The sequence below is a fragment of the Manihot esculenta genome, chromosome 7, assembly GCF_001659605.2.
Source record: "Manihot esculenta cultivar AM560-2 chromosome 7, M.esculenta_v8, whole genome shotgun sequence".
NCBI lineage: Eukaryota > Viridiplantae > Streptophyta > Magnoliopsida > Malpighiales > Euphorbiaceae > Manihot > Manihot esculenta.
Window position 1 is genome coordinate 5,382,053 of NC_035167.2, and position 22,836 is coordinate 5,404,888.

The window sequence follows — 22,836 nt, forward strand, 5'->3', positions numbered from 1 at the left end:
GATTAAGCAGGTTACAGGAGGAATGTTTGGCTTGCTACGGGTCCCGGCGGCCTTAAACCGATCTGGATCCTAGCGCCGGTAGCGGTCCGATTTTCGGATCGTTACAATTAGCCATCGTGGATCTCAGTGGGTTTTGTAAGAGTGGAACTCTGGTGATGAAAAGATCTCTTTCGTTTCCCCACAGACGGCGCCAATTGATAATCTGAGATCCAGAAAAATAGAGTTTTACAGAGATTTTTATAATATTGGAAAAACTTAGAACTTAGGGGAGGGCAATCCTCCTTTTATCTGTTTTCATTGTCTGTCAGTGACGTGCAACAGTCTGGCTCCCATTGGGCCATTGTCCCTGCTATACTGATACGATCGTACGAGAATATCCGATTTCTGCCCCGTATGTAATAGCTTCAGATGCTCCCCAGGTGCGCATGCGGATGGTCCCCCAAGACGAATGGGCTGAACTCTTTCTTGATTCCGAACTGGGCCGGAAGAGAAGTTTGAAACTAAACCTAGAATAAATCTGCTCGATGGGCTGTGGAGTTGGCTCGGCCTGATTGATGAAATTGACTGGAGCCCGACCCTAGGGTTTGAGGGGATCAGGCCTGATACGAGTGAGAGACTTGAGGGTCTCTGGATAATGGGCTGATATCATGGGTCTGGCCCCATACCGGGGTGAAGAAATCCAGCACTCATCACAATTGTTTGATACTGAAATCCGCTTAATACATACATATATATATATATATATATATATATATATATATATATATATATATATTGCTCGCTTTAATAACATTCTAGTCTCTTAGTTAATCGACATACTTCATTGTGCAGATCAACGTGTAGATACATCGACTAACTTGTCTTGATAGTATTCAAGTCAAGTGTCATACGATTTTGAGTGAGGGCCACAGTCTGAGCTCGTGACATTAATTTAAATAAGACTAAATAAAGTGAGAAAATTATAAATCGCACCTTAAATGAAAGTTTTATTTTATTTTTTAATAAGAGTTGAAGAGCATATACTCGAGAGAGTTTGTAAAGTAATTTGCAATTAAAAATACATTTATTATATATTAATTTAAATAAATATGTATAAGAAACCAAAATATATAATATATAATAAAATTTATATAAAATATTATATATTAATATAAATAAATATATATAAAAAATCATAATATAAAATTTATATAAAATCTCATATATTCATGCAGAATATGTAAATTTAATTCAGATAAATATTTTTTATTAATAATCTTGTTAAGATATACAAAAGCAATTGGTAAAATTGGCTTGTATGTATTGACATTTCATTTCTTTTCTCTAAATTACATCAGCAAAGAAACAAATACCCAAGAGATTCATCATCATATTTTAGCACTAACACAGTATTAACCTAATAATAAATGCATTTAAATAAATTTACGAATATTCAATCTCATTTTAAAAAAAATTGTTCACTTATTCTAGGAAATAATTGACAATCCAAAATAAGAAAGCACAGCTGACAGTCTGCAACCTTTACACCATCAAGAAAATTACTAGCATTAAAGGTAGCCCTACAATGAACCCATGTTTGGAAGCTGGTCCACATGTCACGGACGCTGAGCTTGCGTGTTGACCTCCGTTCCCACTTCCACTTTTCCCACCGCTGTTGCCACCACCTTTCGCACCCCCACCTGCACTACCTCTACCACCGCCGCCACCGCCACCCCTTCCACCACCTCCGCCCCTTTGAGCATCTGCTGAAGTTACCATCAAAGCAATAAGCGCGACCACAAGAACTATCATTGCAATGTTTGTGCCTGAGAGCTTCATCTTCATATTCGTATTTGGATACAAAAACGCAGAAAATCAAGAACCCAGAAACCGAGACACACCTGTTGATGAAGAAGAGATTTTTGTTTTTGAATAGTTGCAGAAGAAGACGACAATCTCCGGGGTGGAACTAAGATGGTTTATATAAGAGATGAAAGAGAATTAAAAAGCTGATCAAGAGCGAAACCAAATCAAAGGCAAGAATCGAGGCGTGTCAGAGAAATAAAATACGCTTAAAATAAAATAAAAATAGCCTAAATCAAAGGCAAGAATCAGTTTGATGTAGTTCTTGAACCACTCACGGGCCTTCTTGCATTTTAGGGTGAACCCAGCCATCTGAATGGCTCTACTGTCGTCCGCCCCTATCTCGTCTGTTATCATTTTGACCCTTTCCAGATATACAAATGGGTCATCACCATTATCATATTGGGGAGCACCCAGCTTCATGTAGTCGGTCATCTTGACCTTGCTCCCTCTGGATGAGCTAGGGTTAGGAGGTTGAGTAACTGGGGCTGCTGGTTCTGTAGGTGGTGGAGGTGGGGCAACATTTTCTGTGGTAGGGTTTTCTGGATTTGGGTGATAGGGTGGTGGTGGATACATAGGATACTGTGGGTATGGTGGGTAGTATGGTGGGTGTGGCATCTGTGTGGGGTAAGGGCTAAAACTAGGGTAATCCGACGTGCCTCCCATCGAATACCCGGGGTGTTGCGAGAAATGTGGGTAGTGGGGTGGCTGAACAAATCCCGAGGCCTGAGTGCCTCCTTGGGACTCTCCCATTCCCTCTTCTGACATACTAACCCCCAAACTGCCATCCCTCCTCTGCTCTACATCCACACTGTCCTCCACATCCACTGACATTCTCCCTTGTACAGTTCCCCTCACAGATCTGCTTCTGTCCAAATCCAAAGACCTTCTAGGGTCTCTCATTGCTCGGTCCCTGTTGGACCTGCTAGACATTGCCCTAGGCAATGCTGGAGGACGGGCGCTCATGCCCTCATCCTCAGGTGGCACTCCAGTCAATCTTGCAGATCGACGAGTTCCTCTCATCCTGTCTTCTGAAAAACCACACATAGCACAAACATCAGCATCATATGGTTCATGTGGGCACACATGAATCCTCATCACAAACATCACATAGCATAGCATATCATTTATGCACATGTATATAATCATGGCATATCACATCATCATTCAAGACAGGACTCTACATCCTATCCTAGTGGACATGACCTTTCCTATTGTGCTTGACCTTCTATACCTCTATGAGCCCGACACTCTAGGTCCGATCATATGAACCTAGGGCTCTGATACCATTCTGTAACAGCCCGGAAATTCGGACCGCTACCGGCGCTAGGATCCAGATCGGCATAAGGCCGCCGGGAACCGTAGCAAGCCTGACATAACCTGTAATCCTGCTTAATCCCATACATGATCAACAATACTCATAAACCTGTAAACATTTTCATATAACAACCAAGCTCAACCTGTACATAAACATAAACATAACATAAACCTCCACTGGGACCCTCATCAAATGCTCCAATGGGGTATCTCATCATACATAAGCTTGGTTGAAACATAACCTCATATCTCATATCATAAAGACCATGTACATACAAGTGGGATTAACAATCTGTATTGGTCAAGCACAACTCTATCCTCAATATTCAAATTACATAACATAACTTAAAACTCTTTTACATTACATCATAATACAATTTTCATGTCCACAATCTAACTATTACATAACATCACTGCAAACTCTGGCTAACCTCCTGGTCTACCCTGTACCTGCACATCTGGGGTTAGGGGAGAGGGGTGAGCTATAAAGCCCAGTGAGCAGAATAGAGAAAAACATATATTAAATATTTCATGCTTCCATGAAATGCAACACATCACAAACATATCACATAAGGATGGTATTGTCACCTATAGTCCTCAACATAGCCCAATCGTGCCAGGGGCGTAGAATGGGCCTCACTGGTCTTTCTCTTACATACATAACATAACATAACATTCCAATATGCCAGGGGCGTAGAATGGGCCTCACTGGTCTTTCTCTTAACATAGTCCAGGGGCGTAGAATGGGCCTCACTGGCAATCCATACCGTATCATCATCATATCATACCATAGGAGGACTAGAGGATCATCCAATAGCAAATCCGCATCCACATCATATTATGCAATGCAACATATTCGTGAATACTAATGCAAACAACCTAAAATATCACATGGCATATATGATGCATGAACATGCTCCAAAAAGTTATATTTCATTTATTTAAAAACTTAAGGTTCATTCCACTCACCTCTGGCTGAAGCTCTACAGACTCTGAAGCAGCTATCTCACTGCTGAGGTCCTCGGTTCCTCGGGTCCGAACCTACACGGGTGGACTCCAATGAGGGACCAATCATACATAAACATAACTCTAATAAACTTCCCCAAAAACCCCCTAAAACATCCTGAAACATTACATAGAAATATGCATGAAATGGCTGAACAGGGCACTTTCGGCGGCACCTTCGGCGGCCGAAAGTCCTGGACAGATCCGAAAGTCGGGCACTTTCGGCGGCACCTTCGGCGGCCGAAAGTCCCAGACAGAGACGAAAGTCTCTTTTCGGGGGCAACTTCGGCAGCCGAATGCTGCCTCCACAAAGGGGGTTCGGCGGCCGAAACTCCCTTCGGCGGCCGAACCTGGTTTCTGCCAAAGGGCAGAAACTCAGCTCTTTTATGCCCATTTCGCCTCCCAAGCTCAAATCATGCAAAAACTTGCTCTACAACATGCATACTTCACATACATCACACCTAGGGGTCCCAAACTATCATATACCCCATCTACAACACTTCCATCAACAAAAACAAGCTACATTGTTCATCAAAGCATCAAAACCCATAAACTCATCAATAAGCCTAAACATGCATCTTTACCCATAAATCAACTTAAAACTTACTTAAAACATACATTGAGCTTAAGATCGGCTCTTACCTCTTGAAGATCGAGAGAGAGACGACCTAAACTCGGAGATCCAAGAAAATGAGCTCCTGAGTTCCCAAAGCTCCAAAACTTGGTTTGAATGCTCAAAACTTGCAATGTGAGTTTAAAACTCAAGAAAAATGGAAGAGATTTGGAGGAAGAGCACAAGATTTGCAAAGGGAAGGTTGGAAGCTTGCTGTGGCCGAAAATGGGAGAAAGCTCGCCCATTTCGGCTAAGTGCCCCTTTTATAGGTGGCTGGCCAGGCCACGTTCGGGGGCCGAACATGCCTCTGCATTCATGCAATGTTCGGCTGCCGAACATGAGTTTCGGCCGCCGAACCTGGACTTCCCTCGCCTATGCTTTCGGGGGCCTAACGTGCCTCCAAAATGCATGCATGTTCGACGGCCGAACTTGCCTTTCGGCGGCCGAACCTGGGTTTTCCTCCAATGCTATTTTCATGTAAAAACTCATTTTCTTTCATACTTAAAACATTAAAATACATGAAAACATTTTATAAAACATGTTCTTACCCTTCTAGAGATTTTCGACGTTCGAGATCCCACCGGACGGTAGGGATCCCGATACCGGAGTCTAGCCGGGTATTACAGCACACTTTTTGCCTGTCAGGATGGATTACTCTTTAGACAAGTTAGCAGAGATCTATGTCAGTGAGATTGTAAGACTTCATGGTGCTCCAGTTTCTATTGTTTCAGATAGAGATCCAAGATTCACTTCTCGTTTTTGGCCTAGCTTGCAAAATGCTTTAGGCACCAAGTTGAAGTTTAGTACTTCCTTTCACCCTCAGACTGATGGTCAATCAGAAAGAACGATTCAGACCTTGGAGGATATGCTGAGAGCTTGTGTGATGGAGTTTAAAGGAAGTTGGGATAGGTATGTGCATTTAATGGAGTTCTCTTATAACAATAGTTATCATTCGAGTATCGGCATGGCTCCTTACGAAGCTTTGTATGGGAGAAGATGCAGAACGCCATTGTGTTGGAATGAGGTAGGGGAAAGACAATTAGAAGGTCCAGAACTAGTACAACACACTACAGATAAAATTCAGATGATCAGAAGTAGGTTAAAAACAGCACAAGATAGACAGAAGAGTTATGCAGATTTGAAGAGAAGGGATATTGAATATAATGTTGGCGACAAGGTATTTCTGAAGATCTCTCCTTGGAAAGGGATTGTACGTTTTGGCAAACGTGGAAAATTGAGTCCGCGATTCATAGGACCGTATGAGATTTTAGAGAGAATTGGACCAGTTGCTTATCGTTTAGCACTACCTCCAGAGCTATCTCAGATTCATGATGTCTTCCATGTATCTATGTTAAGGAGATACAGACGTGATTCTTCCCACATCCTCCAGAAACAGCCTATCGAGTTGAGGGAAGATTTAACATATGAAGAAGAGCCAGTAGAGATCATTGCCAGAGAAGAGAAGGTTTTAAGGAGCAAGATAATACCCCTGGTTAGAGTTCGGTGGAGTAACCATTCTGCTAAAGAAGCTACCTGGGAAAAAGAAGAGAATATGCGAATTCAATTCCCACATTTATTCCCTTCACCAGGTATGTAAAATTTCGAGGACAAAATTTCTTTTAGGAGGAGAGAATTATCAGGCCCAGGCCCAGGCCTGTAAAAAAAAAAAAAAAAAAAAAAAAAAAAAAAAAAAAAAAAAAAAAAAAAAAAAAAAACAAAAAACAAATAAAGCTTTGGTTTCGGGAAGGATCCCGAAACCCCAGCCACTGTCTCCCTCCTCCAGAAACAGAGCTTGGTCTGTTAGTTTTAAAAAAAAAAATTTCCTTTTCTTTAAATCCAAATCTCCACCTCCTCAACCCAATCAACCCATAAACTTCTAAGATCCTTCAGCTAGATCCTGATTAAACCTATATTCTGCTTAAAAATTCAATAATTTCTGCCAGAGGCTCCAAAATTTGGGTAGGTGAGTTTTATCCCTTTTATTCAATTTTACGATATAATTTATTTTCTTTACCTTTTAATAGTGATTTTTGTGATTTGAGGATATGTTTTAGTTAGATCCAATAGGTTGATTTAAATAATATTTACAGCTTATTGAGTATTTTTGTTGAGTTTGGGTATTTTTGGGAGGACTAACTATGCCGAAATACTGCCGAAATTGTTTTAAAATATATATAAAATATATATAAAATTTCGTATTTTACGTTTTATATTATTGTTCTAGAGCATTTTTTTTTATTATTTGATATATTATTTTATGTTCTTTTTAATTCTAGGAGAGGATCCAGCTTCCAGGATAGATACTAGGGGTCCTCCTGCGACCTAAGTCGATAAATATATAACATTGATATTTTTTTTAAATATATTTATATGTGTATATGTTACTTTGTTTATTTAAAGTTGGGAAAGGATAAAGATAATTTATATGTCTTGAATGAATGAAAATTGAATTTAAAGCACACCTGAATAAATAGCCGATTACACTCTGTATATGCACCGAACAGATAACACCTTGATGACAGGTGATTTATTTTCAGCATGATATATATGTATACTGTCTTTGGGACAGCGCTTGATATACAGACAGCCTTTGGGGCGTATGTCAGGTGGTCACCCTTTGGGGGTAGCTCTGCACATGTGTATGACCAGTAATTGATTTGCTCTTGGGCCAAACTTGTCATTATAGAGCCTAAGATGCCAGCATTGCTCTCAGGCTGTTATTATGTTATTACACCTGAGATGCCAGCATTATCTGCAGGGCACATATTATGAGTGTATACGGATTCTATTTTTCACAGTTTATTTTATGTTGATGGAATTAAATTGTATTTATTCAGCTGACTTATTTTAGCTAAATATTTGGTACTCTTAAGTACCTAAACTTATCTTTTCCCCTTTGTTATTTATTTATCCGCTCACTGAGTAGTTTGTACTCACCCCTTATATTTCTTTTCATCTTTCAGTTCCTTTTGGGTGATCTGCTCAGCAGTCCTCATTTCCTAGTTTGTCATTCCTTCCACATCGTCCACTCAGAGTTTAGAGGAGGTCGGACCAATCCTAGGCCTTTTGTCGTTTCTTTTTTGTACTTTTGATATATCATGTATAGATTGTACAGCCCAGTGAAGAATGTATTTTGTTTATTGTAAATATATGAGGGATTGACAGGTCCAACTATCAGTTTTTCTCTTATATGTTTTATAATTTGGAATTATAGCAGGTTACATGTTTTTATATGTATAAATATCAGGGGAAGTTCTGTCAGTTTTTCGGGTCATATCAGTCTCTACAGTTTGGGGATTGGGTGTGACAGTAGATGTATATGTTTTTACAGAATATGTGAAAAACCAGGCTTAACAGGTAGGATACAACCCATCTAGAGCAAGCTCTAGTTAGGGGTACAGAGTACAGGGTACTGAGATAGTGCATGCACAGGTTAAGCCTTGGTACAGAGAAAAGAGTTTGTATTTTTTTCACAGATTATGTTTGATCATGTATGAGATTTACAGGGACACAGAGAGTATAGCAGGCTTGCTACGGGTTCTGGCAGCCTTAAACTGACCTGAATCCTAGCGCCGGTGACGGTCCATTTTGGGGTCGTTACAATATTGTATTGAAGGTCGAATTCAAAATGCTCTTTGGATTCATGGGCTTTTTTTCTCTTTCTCATTTCTAATTGTATGATTATCGGTTAGGGGATCGATGTTCACTGTTCTATGAAGAGTACTATGAGAAATAATACTGTGGTATCAAAACACCAATGGGTTGTGTGTTTTGCTAGTATTGTATACAACAGGGAGAGTTTCTCCATTATGTCAATGTAAATATTTTGTACTCGTGGTATAAAAACCAGAAAAAAAAAAGAAGGTGCAAATGATGGATATAATGAAAAAAAGAAGCAGAAGAAAGAGATTGGAAAGGAGAAGAAGAAGAGAGAATGGGTATTTTAGTCTTTTTAACTAAAATTAACGGTGATTTAACTGAAAATCTAACGGGAGGGACTAATGTCATAGTTTTTAAAAATCACAGTGACTAAATTGAAGATTTTTTAAAACAGAGGGACAAAAGGTTACATTTTACTAAATCAGAGGGACTAAATTACAGTTTACCCTTAAAAAAATTAATAAATTCTATTTAGGAGCGAATACTATTAAATTTAAACCAATAAAAAAATCAATGGGCATAAAAAATTGAGTTTTATACATTCAATACTTTAAAATGGTCAGGACATTTCGAAATCAAATTGTTTTAACAGTGAGATTTATTTCTTCATTACAAAATCTGGGATCTGTTTACAAGCAAGAAAAGTAACATACTTGCCCAGATTTTACAGGAATTCAAGCAACTTTGCAACAATTTTATCCACAAAACCAAAGTATATGTCCCCCCAAGATGTTCTGATTGCAAAAGTTAAATAAGGAAGCAATAACCCAGCTGCATATCCCAGCCCAATGCTCAAGTAGAACCACTTATCAATGAAGCTGTCATCCCTGTCAGAGTCTGCATTCCTTCTGCCGTCTGAGTCACCTGTCACTCCACCATCTGAACACTTCACTGTAAGGGGACCTCCACATAGACCTGGGTTCCCAGAAAAGGATGTTGCATTAAAAGTTGTCATCTGATTTGTGTAAGGGATTATACCTGACAATTTGTTGTTTGAAACGTTCAGATATGCCAAGAATGTCATTGAAGACATGCTTGGAGGAATCCCACCTGAGAAGTTGTTGTCTGAGAGATCAAGAGATAACAATTGGCGTAGTTCTGAGATGCTATTGGGAATCCTGCCACTGATATGATTTCCAGACAAGTTCAAAACCACCAAGCCAACCAATTTTGTTATTTGTTCTGGGAGCTCGCCATGTAAATTGTTTCCGGAAAGATCTATACTTGTTAGAAGGGAAAGAGTCTTGGTGTATACAAGAGGCTGGCCGTACATATTCACAGCGAAGTTTTCTTGATAGTATTGTGTCATGTAAGATCCGTAGAACAAATAGATGTTTACAGTTTGTTGTTGAGTCATGGCTTTAAGATCTCCAAAGCTGGCAGGAATTGTGCTGTTCAACTTGTTTTCTGCCAGGTCAAGAACTTGCAGGGAACTTGTTAGTAATTTGCCTTTAGTATTTGACTAAGTCTTTATAGATTTTTTTAATCTTTAATCATGATTTACTTGTTGCTTAATTATAGGAGATTAGTTTAGATTTTTTCCAGATTATTTGCAGCAGTAGTTAAGTAGTTTTTTCCTTATAAATATTCATCAGTAAATAAGAAGAAGTATGCTTCCAAGTCCAATATATTCCAGTTCTTTAAACCCTTTTCATATAGCTTTATATCTGTCTTTGCTACAAAGTGGTATCAGAGCAAAGAAGGATAATGAGAAAAGAAGAAAATGTGGAGGATGCTTTGAAGGCCAAGTCAGAAAGTTCAGGAGGCAAAGACAAGAAATTTATTGAAAAATATAAGAGCAGCAATGTCAACAAAGGGGCTAGTTCACCTTGTACACACTGCAAAAAGTTGAATCATCATCCAAAGAAGTGTTGGTGGAGGCCTGACATTAAGTGCAGAAAGTGTGGTATCATGGGACATATGGAGAAAGTGTGCAAATCCCAACATTCCGAAGTAGCAAAAGCTCATATAGAAGAAAATGATGAAGAACAACTCTTTGTGGCAACGTGTTTTGCAGCTAAGAACAACTCAAGTGATTCTTGGTTGATAGATAGCGGCTGCACCAATCACATGACTAACGATCCAACTCGCTTCATAGAGATCAATAAGACTTTTATATCTAAAGTGAGAATTGGAAATGGCCAGCTTATTCCAGTCAAAGGAAAAGGCACAGTGGAAATTGAGAGCTTGACAGGTTTAAAACTTATTTCTGATGTTCTTTATGTGCCTGATATTGACCAAAATTTGTTGAGTGTTGGGCAGCTTCTTGAAAAAGGCTACAAAGTTTTTTTTGAAGATAATAAATGCTTTATTAAAGATGCAATGGGCATAAATGTGTTTAAGGTCATGATGAAGTCTAAGAGTTTTGCTTTGAATCTACTGGAAAATAGACAAGCAGCACTTGTATGTCACCTCAGCAATGCAGAGTTGTGGCACAAAAGGTTGGGACACTTTCATCATGCTGGATTACTGTCTATGCAGAAAAATGATTTTGTGAAGGGTGTCCCACCACTCGAAGAAGAGCTAGCTGATTGTGTGGCTTGTCAATATGGAAAGCAGGTCAGGAAACCATTTCCTCGAATCGTATGGAGAGCATCACACAAGCTGCAGCTGGTGCATTCAGATGTTGGGGGACCTCAGAAAACATCATCTTTAAATGGTAATCAGTATTATATTACATTTATTGATGATTCACAAGATTTTGTTGGATTTACTTCTTCAAATCCAAAGCTGAGGTTGCTAGCATATTCTGGAAGTTTAAAAATTGGGTGGAAAATCAAAGTGATTGCAGAATACGAACAATAAGATCTGACAATGGGACAGAGTACAAGAATGCAATTTTTGATAAATTTTGTGAGGATGCAGGTATTGAGCACCAACTCACAACTCCTTACACTCCCCAGCAGAATGGCGTAAGTGAGAGAAAGAACCGGAGCATCATGGAGATGGCAAGATGCATGCTGCATGAAAAAGAGTTGCCAAAAAATCTTTGGGCAGAAGCTTCAAGTACTGCAGTGTTCTTGCTGAATAGGCTCCCGACTAGAGCTATTGAAGGCAAAACACCATTTGAGGCCTGGTTTGGTTATAAGCCAGATTTACAAAATCTAAAAATTTTTGGTTGCCTATGTTTTTCTTATGTGCCACAGGTGAAGAGAGATAAACTTGATAAGAAGGCAGAACCTGGTATATTTGTCGGATACAGCAGCACTTCTAAAGCTTACAGAATTTTCCAACCTCAAAATGGGAAAATTATTGTAAGTCGTGATGTCAAATTCATGGAGGACAAGCAATGGATTTGGGATGAGACAATAAAAAGAGAATTTTCAGAATTCTCTCAAGAACTTGATGACAAGATAGATGATGTTCCTGTTCGTGGCACAAGATTATTGTCCGATATCTATGCAAGGAGTAATGTTGCTGTTTTTGAGCCTGCAGAATTCAATGAAGCAATGAAGGATGACAAATGGATAGATTCCATGAAAGATGAACTACGAATGATCGAGAAGAATGACACATGGGAGTTGGTGGACAGACCTCAAAATAGAAAGATCATTGGTGTGAAATGGGTTTATAGGACCAAACTCAATGCTGATGGTTCTGTAAACAAACATAAAGCCAGATTAGTTGCGAAAGGGTACAATCAAGTCTTCAGAGTAGATTTTTCAGAAACTTTTGCTCCGGTTGCACGTTTGGAGACTATAAGGATGTTGCTGGCTTTATCTGCACAAAAGGGTTGGAAACTTTATCAGCTGGATGTTAAGTTGGCTTTTTTAAATGGTTTTCTTCAAGAAGAAATCTATGTTGAACAGCCTGAGGGATTTCTAGTCAAGGGAAAGGAGGAGAAAGTTTACAAACTGAAGAAGGCTTTGTATGGCCTGAAACAGGCTCCCAGGGCTTGGTACAGCAGAGTTGATGTTTATCTTCAAAGTCTTGGATTTGAAAAAAGTCCAAGTGAAGCCACCTTATATGTGAAGAAATCTGATACTAACATAATTGTGGTATCTATTTATGTTGACGATTTGCTTGTTGCAGGAAGCAATGAAAAATTGGTGAATGAATTTAAAGCTGATATGTTCAAAGCTTTTGAGATGACAGATCTTGGTTTATTGTCTTATTTTTTGGGCCTAGAGGTGAAAAAAAGTGATCATGAAGTCTTCATATGCCGGCAGAAGTTTGCAAAGGAAATTCTTAAAAAGTTTCACATGAAAGATTGCAAAGAAATTAGCACACCAATGAATTTGAAGGAGAAGTTCAGTAAAGAAGATGGAGCTGAAAAGGTGGATGAAGGGCTGTACAGGAGTTTGATTGGTTGCTTGATGTATCTCACAGCCACAAGACCGGACATAACCTTTGCCGTAAGTTTGCTGTCAAGATTTATGAATTGTGCCAGTAAAGTTCATTTTGTAGCTGCAAATACTAAGGCAAGGAGGAGATTGTTAGTAATTTGCCTTTAGTATTTGACTAAGTCTTTATAGATTTTTTTAATCTTTAATCATGATTTACTTGTTGCTTAATTATAGGAGATTAGTTTAGATTTTTTCCAGATTATTTGCAGCAGTAGTTAAATAGTTTTTTCCTTATAAATATTCATCGGTAAATAAGAAGAAGTATGCTTCCAAGTCCAATATATTCCAGTTCTTTAAACCCTTTTCATATAGCTTTATATCTGTCTTTGCTACAGAACTCAAATTTGAAAGCACTGGAGGAATTTCCCCAAAAAATTTGTTTGATCTCAGGCTAAATATTCTAAGATGTGGGAAAGTCTGTCCAATCCAAGGTGGAATGTTCCCTGTAAAACCTGTTGTTCCCAAGGTCTAGAGTTTCTAGAAAAGACAAGTTCTGGAGAGTTGATGGGATTTCTCCTGAGAATCTGTTGTTGTTTAAGTGAAGTGTCTGAAGTAGATTCAGTTGTCCTAAAGATGCTAGAATCTCGCCGGACAAATTGTTTTTTTGAAGGTCTAGAACAGAGAGCAAAGAACTATTCCCTATGCTTGGAGGAATGCTTCCTGTCAAATTATTTCTCGAAAGATCAACGACCTGAAGTGATTTCATCTCTCCAATAGACACTGGGACTTCAGAAGTTATTTGATTGTTTGAAAGAGAGAGAAACACCAAATTTGGCATGATTTTACCAATGTTGTCAGGGATAGGACCAGAAAATTGGTTGTTAGAAAGATCTAGCAAGTTGATTTCAGCACTTGGAAGAGGAATGGGTCCATAGAAGAGGTTGGAACTCAAATCAAGAAGTGCAAAAGGAGCTATATTAAATGGATTTGGCAACTGACCCTCTAACTGATTAAATGAAATATTCAACACAGATAGATTGCCAGACATTTCCCAAAACCATTCTGGTATTGAACCTGAAACACTGGCATTTGGGAAATGAAGATAGTTCAACTCCTTTTGAGATCTAAGCCACTCAGGAAACAAAGGACCAAGATGGCAGGAACCCAGTTCAAGATACCACAGCTGGAATGGTGGGATCCAATGAGAATTGAGATTTAAAATGAATGAATTTTCAGACAACAGCAAGAGCTGCAATTTACTTAGCCTTGAGAAATGAGTTTCAGAGATAACACCTGTTAATTCATTGATAGAAACATCAAGGGCAGACAAGTTGGAGAGTTGTCCTAAACTTTCAGGGAGACTACCATTTAGTTTATTTGCTTCGAGCCTGAGTTCAGATAGATGCTGCAAATTTCCTAAAGAAGCAGGAATGGGACCTTGAAGTGAGTTCCACTGCAAATCGAGTTCTACAAGACTCGTAAGCTGGCCTAACCAGTCTGGCAAGTTACCGACCAATTGATTGTCACTAGCAATAAACTGCTGCAAACTGGGTAGAGGTCCTTTGGAGGGGCAGTTTTCTATTCCTTCAGGTATGCTCCCTGTCAGATTATTAGCTGATAAGTCAATATATTGCAGATTACAAAGTCTTCCGATCGAGTCTGGAATCCCGCCCTTGATACCATTGTGAAACAAGTTGAGGCGAGTGAGAAAAGTCATGTTCCCCAGGGAAGCAGGAAGGCTCCCATGTAACTTGTTGAGTTCAAAATCAAGAACTTCTATCTTTTTCCAGCTTCCCCCAAGCAGTTGAGAGCAGCTAGCCGTAAGGTTGTCATTGTTACCAAGATTCAATGACTGCAAATTTGTCAGTTCTCCAAAACCAAGTGGAATTCTTCCATACAAGCTGCTAGAGCTGATGTCAAGGGATACAAGGCTGCTAATATTCACAAGCCAACTAGGTAACATGGAATTGAACTGGTTACCTTGCAAGTCCAGGACAGCAAGTGATGTAAAGTTAACAAAAGTAAGAGTAGAAGTGAAAGTTGATAAACCACAAGAAGATAAATGCAACTCAGTTAAATGAGGAAGCCTATTGAATGCTTCAATCCATCTTAGTCCTACCATTGAAAGGTTTGATCCAGTCATTTCCAAATATTTCAACGAGACAAGACCGGTCACCCATTCGAAGTTATTGACAGATAGATTATAAGGAAAGCTGAGGGAGAGATCAAGGTATTGCAGCCTAGAGAGATTTCCAAGATTTGGAGGGACTGCACCTCTGAACCCAGCATTTGACAGGTTTAGATATTGTAAATTCTCCAGAGAGGATAAGAAATCAGGAATTGTGCCATTGAATGTGTTGAAGCTCAAGTCCAAATATCTCAAGGACTTGAGTTTTGTCAGTGAAGGTCTTATCTCTCCACTCAAGTTCCAATTTCCATACCTGCCAGAAGCATCATAACCTGATGGATATTGGTTGTGGAGATCAACAGTAACAACAGCTCCAGTATTGTTATCGCATGTTATGCCCCACCATTGACAGAAGTTGCTTCCTCTCCATGAGGAGATCCGATCCTCAGATTCTTCAAGACCCTTTTTGAAGTCAATAAGAGCTTCTCTGTCAGATTCATTGCAGTCCACCATTTGAGCTTTTCCATTGAGAGCAAATTCTCCTATTATCAAACAGATAACAGGCAATACAATATGAAGTTGTGAAATTGTCTCCATAACTATGCATAAGATTTTTGAAGTATTGTAATGACTGTAGAGTACAAATAATGTTATTCCAATATATATATATAGGCTATTTTGAATCCAGAATTGCAAGGAGATTCCATTGTCCTCAGCAAAAGTAAAGAGTCAGCTTTTACTGATAAAATAATCTCACATTGTTTTCACTAATCAGAACAGTGTTCTTATGTGCAGTGCTGGACTTTGAGTACCCTTAGCAGGCAGAATGAAAAGGGGAAACTAATAAAATAACAAGACCTAAAAGTGAGTCATATTCTATCAAGTTCTTAATAGTTTCCTGAAAATGGAGATGGGTCTGGAATGAGAAAGAAAGAAATCATAATTAAATCAGCTGCAGGTTGGGTGAGCATTCGATTGGTTCAATTTAAAACCAAATCGAACGGAATAAAATGAAAACTGAAATTTAGAATTTATAAAAACTAAACTAAACAGATTTTGGATAGAAATTAATTTGAATTGAACTGATTTGACTCGATTTGGTTTAATTGATTGAATATTTGATGCAAGTTCGGTGGCCGAACATAAGGTTCGGCGGCCGAACCTTTGAAACTTTCGGAAGCCTAACTTGCCCCCCTAAACCATCCAATGTTCGGCGGTCGAACCTGGAAATACCTCCATAGTCCTTTTTCATTCAAAACTCATTTTCTTCCTTACTTAAAATCATCAAATACATTAAAACATTTTATAAAAACATGGTTTTTCCCTTCTAGAGGTTTCCAAAATCCGAGATTCCACCGGACGGTAGGAATTCTGATACCGGAGTCTAGCCGGGTATTACAATGCATTCCATGAAAGCATGATTTATGATAATGTATTATGGTCCTGCTCACTGGGCTTTTTAGCTCACCCCATTCCCTTAACCCCAGGTTTGCAGGTACGAGATAGTCCGGGAAGTCAGCTAGAGTAGGAAGGTTTTATGTATGTAATAGTTAGTTGTGGACATGAGATTATTGTAATGTAAAGTATTGAACAGTCAAGTAATGTAATGATGTTATTGAGGTTTAGAGTTGTGCTTGACCCTAGCATATTTATGGTTAATCCCTTTTCTTATACATGATCTATGTAATGTGTTAATGATATTTTATGTAAACCAAGCTTAATGTATGATATGTTACCCCATTGGAGCATTTGATGAGGGCTCCAGTGTGAGGTTTATGTTTATGATTATGAGTATGCACAGGTTAAACTTGGTAAAGGAAAGAAAAAGTTACAGTTTTATGTATATGTATGATCATGTATGGGATTTAACAGGTATTCAGGATGTATGTTAGGCTTGCTACGGGTCCCAGCGACCTTAAGTCGATCTGGATCCTAGCGCCGGTAGCGGTCCGATTTCCGGGTCGTTACACCATGTCCGAAAATGGGCGAGTTCTCTCTTTCCATTTTCGGGCAAAGGTGAGTTCTTGACCCTCCATGGTTGATTTTATGTTTTCCTTCAAATCTCCCAGAGTTTTTGTGAGTTTTTACCATGTTTTGAAGATTTTAAAGCTAAGATCAAGGTTTTAGAAGCTTGGAGACCTCAGGAGCTTGTTTCTCTACATCTCCAAGTTTGGATCGCCTCTCCTCTCGATCTTCAAGAGGTAAGAGTAGATCCTCACCCTCTCTTATGTTTTAAGTAAGTTTTGTGGGGTTTTAAGGGTATATGATGCATGTTTAGAGTAGATTTAAAGTGTTAGGGTTTATGTACCCTTTATGGTAAATGCATGTTTAATGTGAGGTTTGTTGGGGTTTAGGATAGTTTTAAGCCCCTAAATACTTGAGAATATATTTTTGTATGTTTATGCATGCTTGGGAGTGTTATGTATGAGTTTGGAGGGTTTGAGAGGCAAATGTGCATGAGAGGCTTGAGTTCTCCCATTCTGGAAGAACTCTGGTTCGGCTGCCGAAGCCATGTTCAGCCGCCGAACCTGCCTGTGGTGGCATGTTTTGGCCTTCTAAACTCGCCCTCGAAAGTTGGACTTTCGGCTCTGGAGGGGAGTTTCGACCGCCGAACCTGCCGCCGAAAGTGTATGAGTTTCGGCTCTGGAGGGACTTTCGGTCGCCGAACCTGCCGCCGAAAGTGCCGCCGAAAGTGCCTTGTCCAGCCTTCTTTTGCATGCTTTCTATGGATGTTTTATGATGTTTTAGGGGGTTTTTGGAGAGATGTTTAGAGTTATGTTAGAGTATGTTTGGTCCCTCATTTGAGTCCACCTGTGTAGGATCGGACCTGAGAGACCGAGGAGGTCAGCAGTGAGCTAGCTGCTACAGAGTCAGTAAAGCGTCAGCCAGAGGTGAGTAGAACACAACTTGTTTACTCTAAAGGAATGAAATCTTTTTAGCATGACTCATGCATCACGAATTTCATGATATGTATTAGGTTGTTTTGCATTAGAATTCACGAATATGATGCATTGCATTATTTATTGTTGATGTGGATGGATGTTGGATGACCCATTAGCCCTCAATGTGATATGATATGATATGAGATGGAAAGACCAGGTGTGGTCTAATCGCCCCTGGCACAGAGTAAGAGAAGACCAGGTGTGGCCTAATCGCCCCTGGCACAGTTGGACATGTTATGTTATGTTAAGAGGAAGTCCTGAGGAGCTCCGTCGAGGGCCGGGCATTTATTGGATATGTAGAGGGCTATTGGTGACAATACCATTTTAAGGTGATTTACTTGTGTTGTGATGCATTTCATGATGGCATATCTTTATAAATTGTTTTTACTGTTCTGCTCACTGGGCTCTAGTAGCTCACTCCTTTCCCCTAACCCCCCAGATTTGCAGGTTCAAGATAGACCGGGAGGTCGTCAAGAGTAAAAGAGGTGTCTATGTAATAGAATAGTTGTGGACATGATGAAATTGCATGTAATGTAATGAAATGTAAAATGAAATAATGTAAAGTATTGTAATGGTGATTAGTATTGTGCTTGGCCCTAATGTTTATGGTTAATCCCTGTTGTACATGATCTTCATTTAAATGTTTTAATGTTATGGTATGTTGAACCAAACTTGATGTATGAGATGTTGACCCAACTGGAGCATTTGATGAGGGCTCCAGTAAAGGGTTTTATGTTTACAGTTTAATGCATGCAGGTCAAGCTTAGTATATGTGAAAGTTTAAAGTTTTTATGAAAATGTATGATCATGTATGGGATTGTATCAGATGTACATGATGCATAGTAGGCTTGCTACGGGTCCCGACGACCTTAAGTCGATCTGGATCCTAGCGCCGGTAGCGGTCCGATTTCCGGGTTGTTACAGTCTAAGTATTGAAAAAACCAGTTGGGAGAAAGAGTTGAACCTCCAACAACATTCATAGAAAATTGAAGAGTTCCTATAGGTTCAGTCGACGAGGACGTTGACCATTTAAGTGGGGGAGAGTGTTAGGGGTCTAGGATTTTAAGAGACTAAAATGTAATTTTTCCAACATGGGATTTCTTGGAAACGAGATGGGTAGAAATTAATATAAAATAGTAGTATCAAAAGAGTCGTGTGAGTTTCTTGTAATTCATTTTCATGCAATTATTAAGGGGGGGTGTCACCTTAGATATATTGATATTTACTTCTGCCACAACTTAACTTGTTCCTAAAACTCTTTAGGGGGAGTGACTAGTTGGCCACCAATGCCTAGCTGGCCACCGTAGACCTATTGAGTCTTTGTACTGTGTCTCCACCCTTGTAGGCATTCCCCTGTCTGCAAATAGTGTGAGAATCGTTGTGTCGATTTGTGTAATGACTGTTTTGCTTTAAAATGAAATGAGTAACTCTTTTATTAAAATTTTTATGCCTATATACGATACTTGGATTGTTTATGCCATTACACTTGTTTGATACTGAAATCCGCTTAATACATATATATATTGCTTGCTTTAATAATATTCTAGTCTCTTAGCTAATCGACAAACTTCGTTGTGCAGATCAACGTGTAGATACATCGGCTAACTTGTCTTGATAGTATTCAAGTCAAGTGTTACACGATTCCAAGTGAGTGCCACAGTCTGAGCTCGTGACATTAATTTAAATAAGACTAAATAAAGTGAGAAAATTATAAATCGCAACTTAAATGAAAGTTTTACTTTATTGTTTTAATAATAGTTGAGGAGCATATGCTTGGGAGAGTTTGTAAAGTAATTTGCAATTAAAAATACATTTATTATATATTAATTTAAATAAATATGTATAAGAAACTAAAATATATAATATATAATAAAATTTATATAAAATATTATATATTAATATAAATAAATATATATAAAAAAACCATAATATAAAATTTATATAAAATCTCATATATTCATACAAAGCATGTAAATTTAATTCAGATAAATATTTTTTATTAATAATCTTGTTAAGATATACAAAAGCAATAGGTAAAATTGGCTTGTATGTATTGACATTTCATTTCTTTTCTCTAAATTACAACTGCAAAGAAGCAAATACCCAAGAGATTCATCATCATTGTTCACCTATTTTAGGAAATAATTGACAATCCAAAATAAGAAAGCACAGCTGACAGTCTGCAACCTTTACACCATCAAGAAAATTACTAGCATTAAAGGTAGCCCTGCAATGTACCCATGTTTGGAAGCTGGTCCACATGTCACGGACGCTGAGCTTGCGTGTTGACCTCCGTTCACACTCGTACCACCACCTCCAGCCGCAGTAGCACCACCTGTTCCTACTATAACACCACCACCACCTAGAATTCCTCTGCCTCTAGTTCCACTACCTACACCTCTGTTCCCACTTCCACTTTTCCCACCGCTGTTGCCACCACCTTTCGCACCCCCACCTGCACTACCTCTACCACCGCCGCCACCGCCACCCCTTCCACCACCTCCGCCCCTTTGAGCATCTGCTGAAGTTACCATCAAAGCAATAAGCGCGACCACAAGAACTATCATTGCAATGTTTGTGCCTGAGAGCTTCATCTTCATATTCGTATTTGGATACAAAAACGCAGAAAATCAAGAACCCAGAAACCGAGACACACCTGTTGATGAAGAAGAGATTTTTGTTTTTGAATAGTTGCAGAAGAAGACGACAATCTCCGGGGTGGAACTAAGATGGTTTATATAAGAGATGAAAGAGAATTAAAAAGCTGATCAAGAGCGAAACCAAATCAAAGTCAAGAATCGAGGCGTGTCAGAGAAACAGAGTAATCTTCCAAGAAACAAAGAAAGAACTAGTGGATTGTAGATGGTGTCCTGCAAGAGTTAATATAGAAGAAATCCCCTGTTTTTTTTTTTTTTTCAGGAAGATAAGGAGGAGTTTTGAACCACACCAACAATCATTAGGTTTAGAAATTGGCTTATTGACTTTTTTGCAATATTCAAATTTGTCCTACTCCATTAATGACTCTTTCTTCTTTGGTGTGTTTTATTTTTTCGGTCTACACGTGCTCTAACCTCCTCCGTGTCATCCGAAATCATTTTTTTTTTAAAATATTTCCCTTTTTAGGATACATTCTGATTTAAATTTTATTAATTTTTTAAGTATATTCTTATAAATATGTTAAATTTATTAAATATTAAAAAATATAACAAAACTTTTTTAAAAATTAAATAAAATTATAATAATTAATTTATATATTATTATAGTTTAAAATAAATAAATAATAATTTTAAAACAATAAAAACTTTATAAAATAAAAAAAATATATATTATAAAATAATAATTAGTTTTAATTAAATATAATTAATTTTAAATTAAAATTTATATTAAATTAATATATCACTCTTAGTCGGTGCATATTTAATATATTAACTTTCTCAATATAATATTCGAAATGACATTAAATCATGTTTGACATATTAAATTTTAATTTTTTAAAATTTTTTATTTTTATTTTATTATACTAAATATATTTTAATATTGAATTAAATATCGTTAAAAAATTTTAAAAAATTAATTAATACTTTATAAAAAATTAATCATTAAAGTTATATACTAATATATTCTAAATGATAGAAATTTTTTTCACGTAAATTAGTAAAAAAAATAATTAATATAATTAAAAATAATAAAAATGATATATTTTCCTTTTCATATTATCCTTCACTTGTATTATTTCATAAATTTTATTTTTTATATTAAAAAATTAATTAATAAATTACTATGTCTAATGAAAAACATCTTACAATTTAGAATGAATAAAATAGAAAAATATTTATTTTAACAAAAAGAGTATTTTCTTTTAGTGTTTGACACTAAAAAACTTTATTAATAAAAAAATTGTCTAAAAATTAAAGAAAAAAGTGAGCCTAGGTGATGATCTGAAATCTAATAGAATAGGATTTTACAAGAGTTTTTATATTAGAGAATAAAGCTTAAACATTCTGAGGAGGGAACTCCCCTTTTATCCATTTCGTCTTGCTTGCTGGTGATGTGTAAAGGTCTCTCCAGGATTGGGCCACGCGTCTCTGTCATACAGATTCGGGCGTACGAGGGTATCAGGCGCCTGCCCCATGCGTAACGGCCTCTGATTCTCCCTGTGCGTACGTTCGAATGGATCTGCCAGGCTGTCTGGTGAGTATCATTCTGGATACTGGGTCGGGCCGAGAGTTGGACCAGAGAGGAAAGGGCCTGTTTTACGCGGACTGAGTCAATCTGGGTGAGGAGGCTTGGTCGAGCCCGGCCTTGGAAGTTGGATGAGCCGGACCTGCTTTGGGTGCCAAGTACGTGGGCCTTTACTTTGTGGGTTTTAGATTGTGATCGAAGCCCTGGACCGGGATGAAAGAATCCAACGGTCATCAATAGGTAAGTTTACTGTAGCATTTAGTTTTCAATCACCTAGTTTTTATTTTGCTTAGTTTTCTATATATATGGATCTCATTAATATATTTTTTTAATATAATGAAAAAAAATATATTTCATTGAAAAATTAAACTGTTTTCGTTGAAATTTTATTATATATATGAGTTATTTTTCAAAAAATAAACAAAGTCCACATAAAATAAAATAAAAATAGCCTAAATTACGCTTCAAACTCCATTATTTTAGTGTGAAATTGGAAAATAACAACGGGCGCTAATGGTAATGTGTAATTACGTTGAGAAAAATAATAATTCAAATTCAAAAAGGAAATGAAAACATTTTCTATGAAGTTTTTTCATTTATTTTATAATTTTTTTAATTTTTTATTAACTTTTCACTTATACCCATTTTAAATATATTAAATTTTATTAAATATTTAAAAAATTTTAAAAATTTTTTTAAAAATAAAATAAAATTATAATATTCGATTTAAATTAAATTGAAACTAATAAATTGAGTTCTTTCCTCTCTTTGATATGAAAGTTGGAGCTAGTAAGTTGAGTTCTTTCCTCTCCTCCGCCTCAATAAGATTCATATAGCCTTCAAGAATTTTGAGAGTTTCTA

At 37.6% G+C, this 22,836-nt stretch overlaps 1 protein-coding gene and 1 pseudogene across 1 annotated transcript; both read right to left on the reverse strand.

Annotated features, from left to right (window-relative positions):
* Nucleotides 1-1,439: 1,439 nt before the first annotated feature.
* Nucleotides 1,440-20,765, reverse strand: LOC110618879 (acanthoscurrin-1). The gene is made up of 2 exons (XM_021762153.2): nt 20,084-20,765; nt 1,440-1,622 (listed from the first exon to the last, which is right to left on the reverse strand). The coding sequence occupies exons 1-2, from the start codon at nt 20,391-20,393 to the stop codon at nt 1,522-1,524; spliced, it is 411 nt and encodes a 136-aa protein (XP_021617845.1). The 5' UTR covers nt 20,394-20,765; the 3' UTR covers nt 1,440-1,521.
* On the reverse strand, nt 9,008-15,478 carry LOC122723948 (annotated as a pseudogene).
* Nucleotides 20,766-22,836: the final 2,071 nt, after the last annotated feature.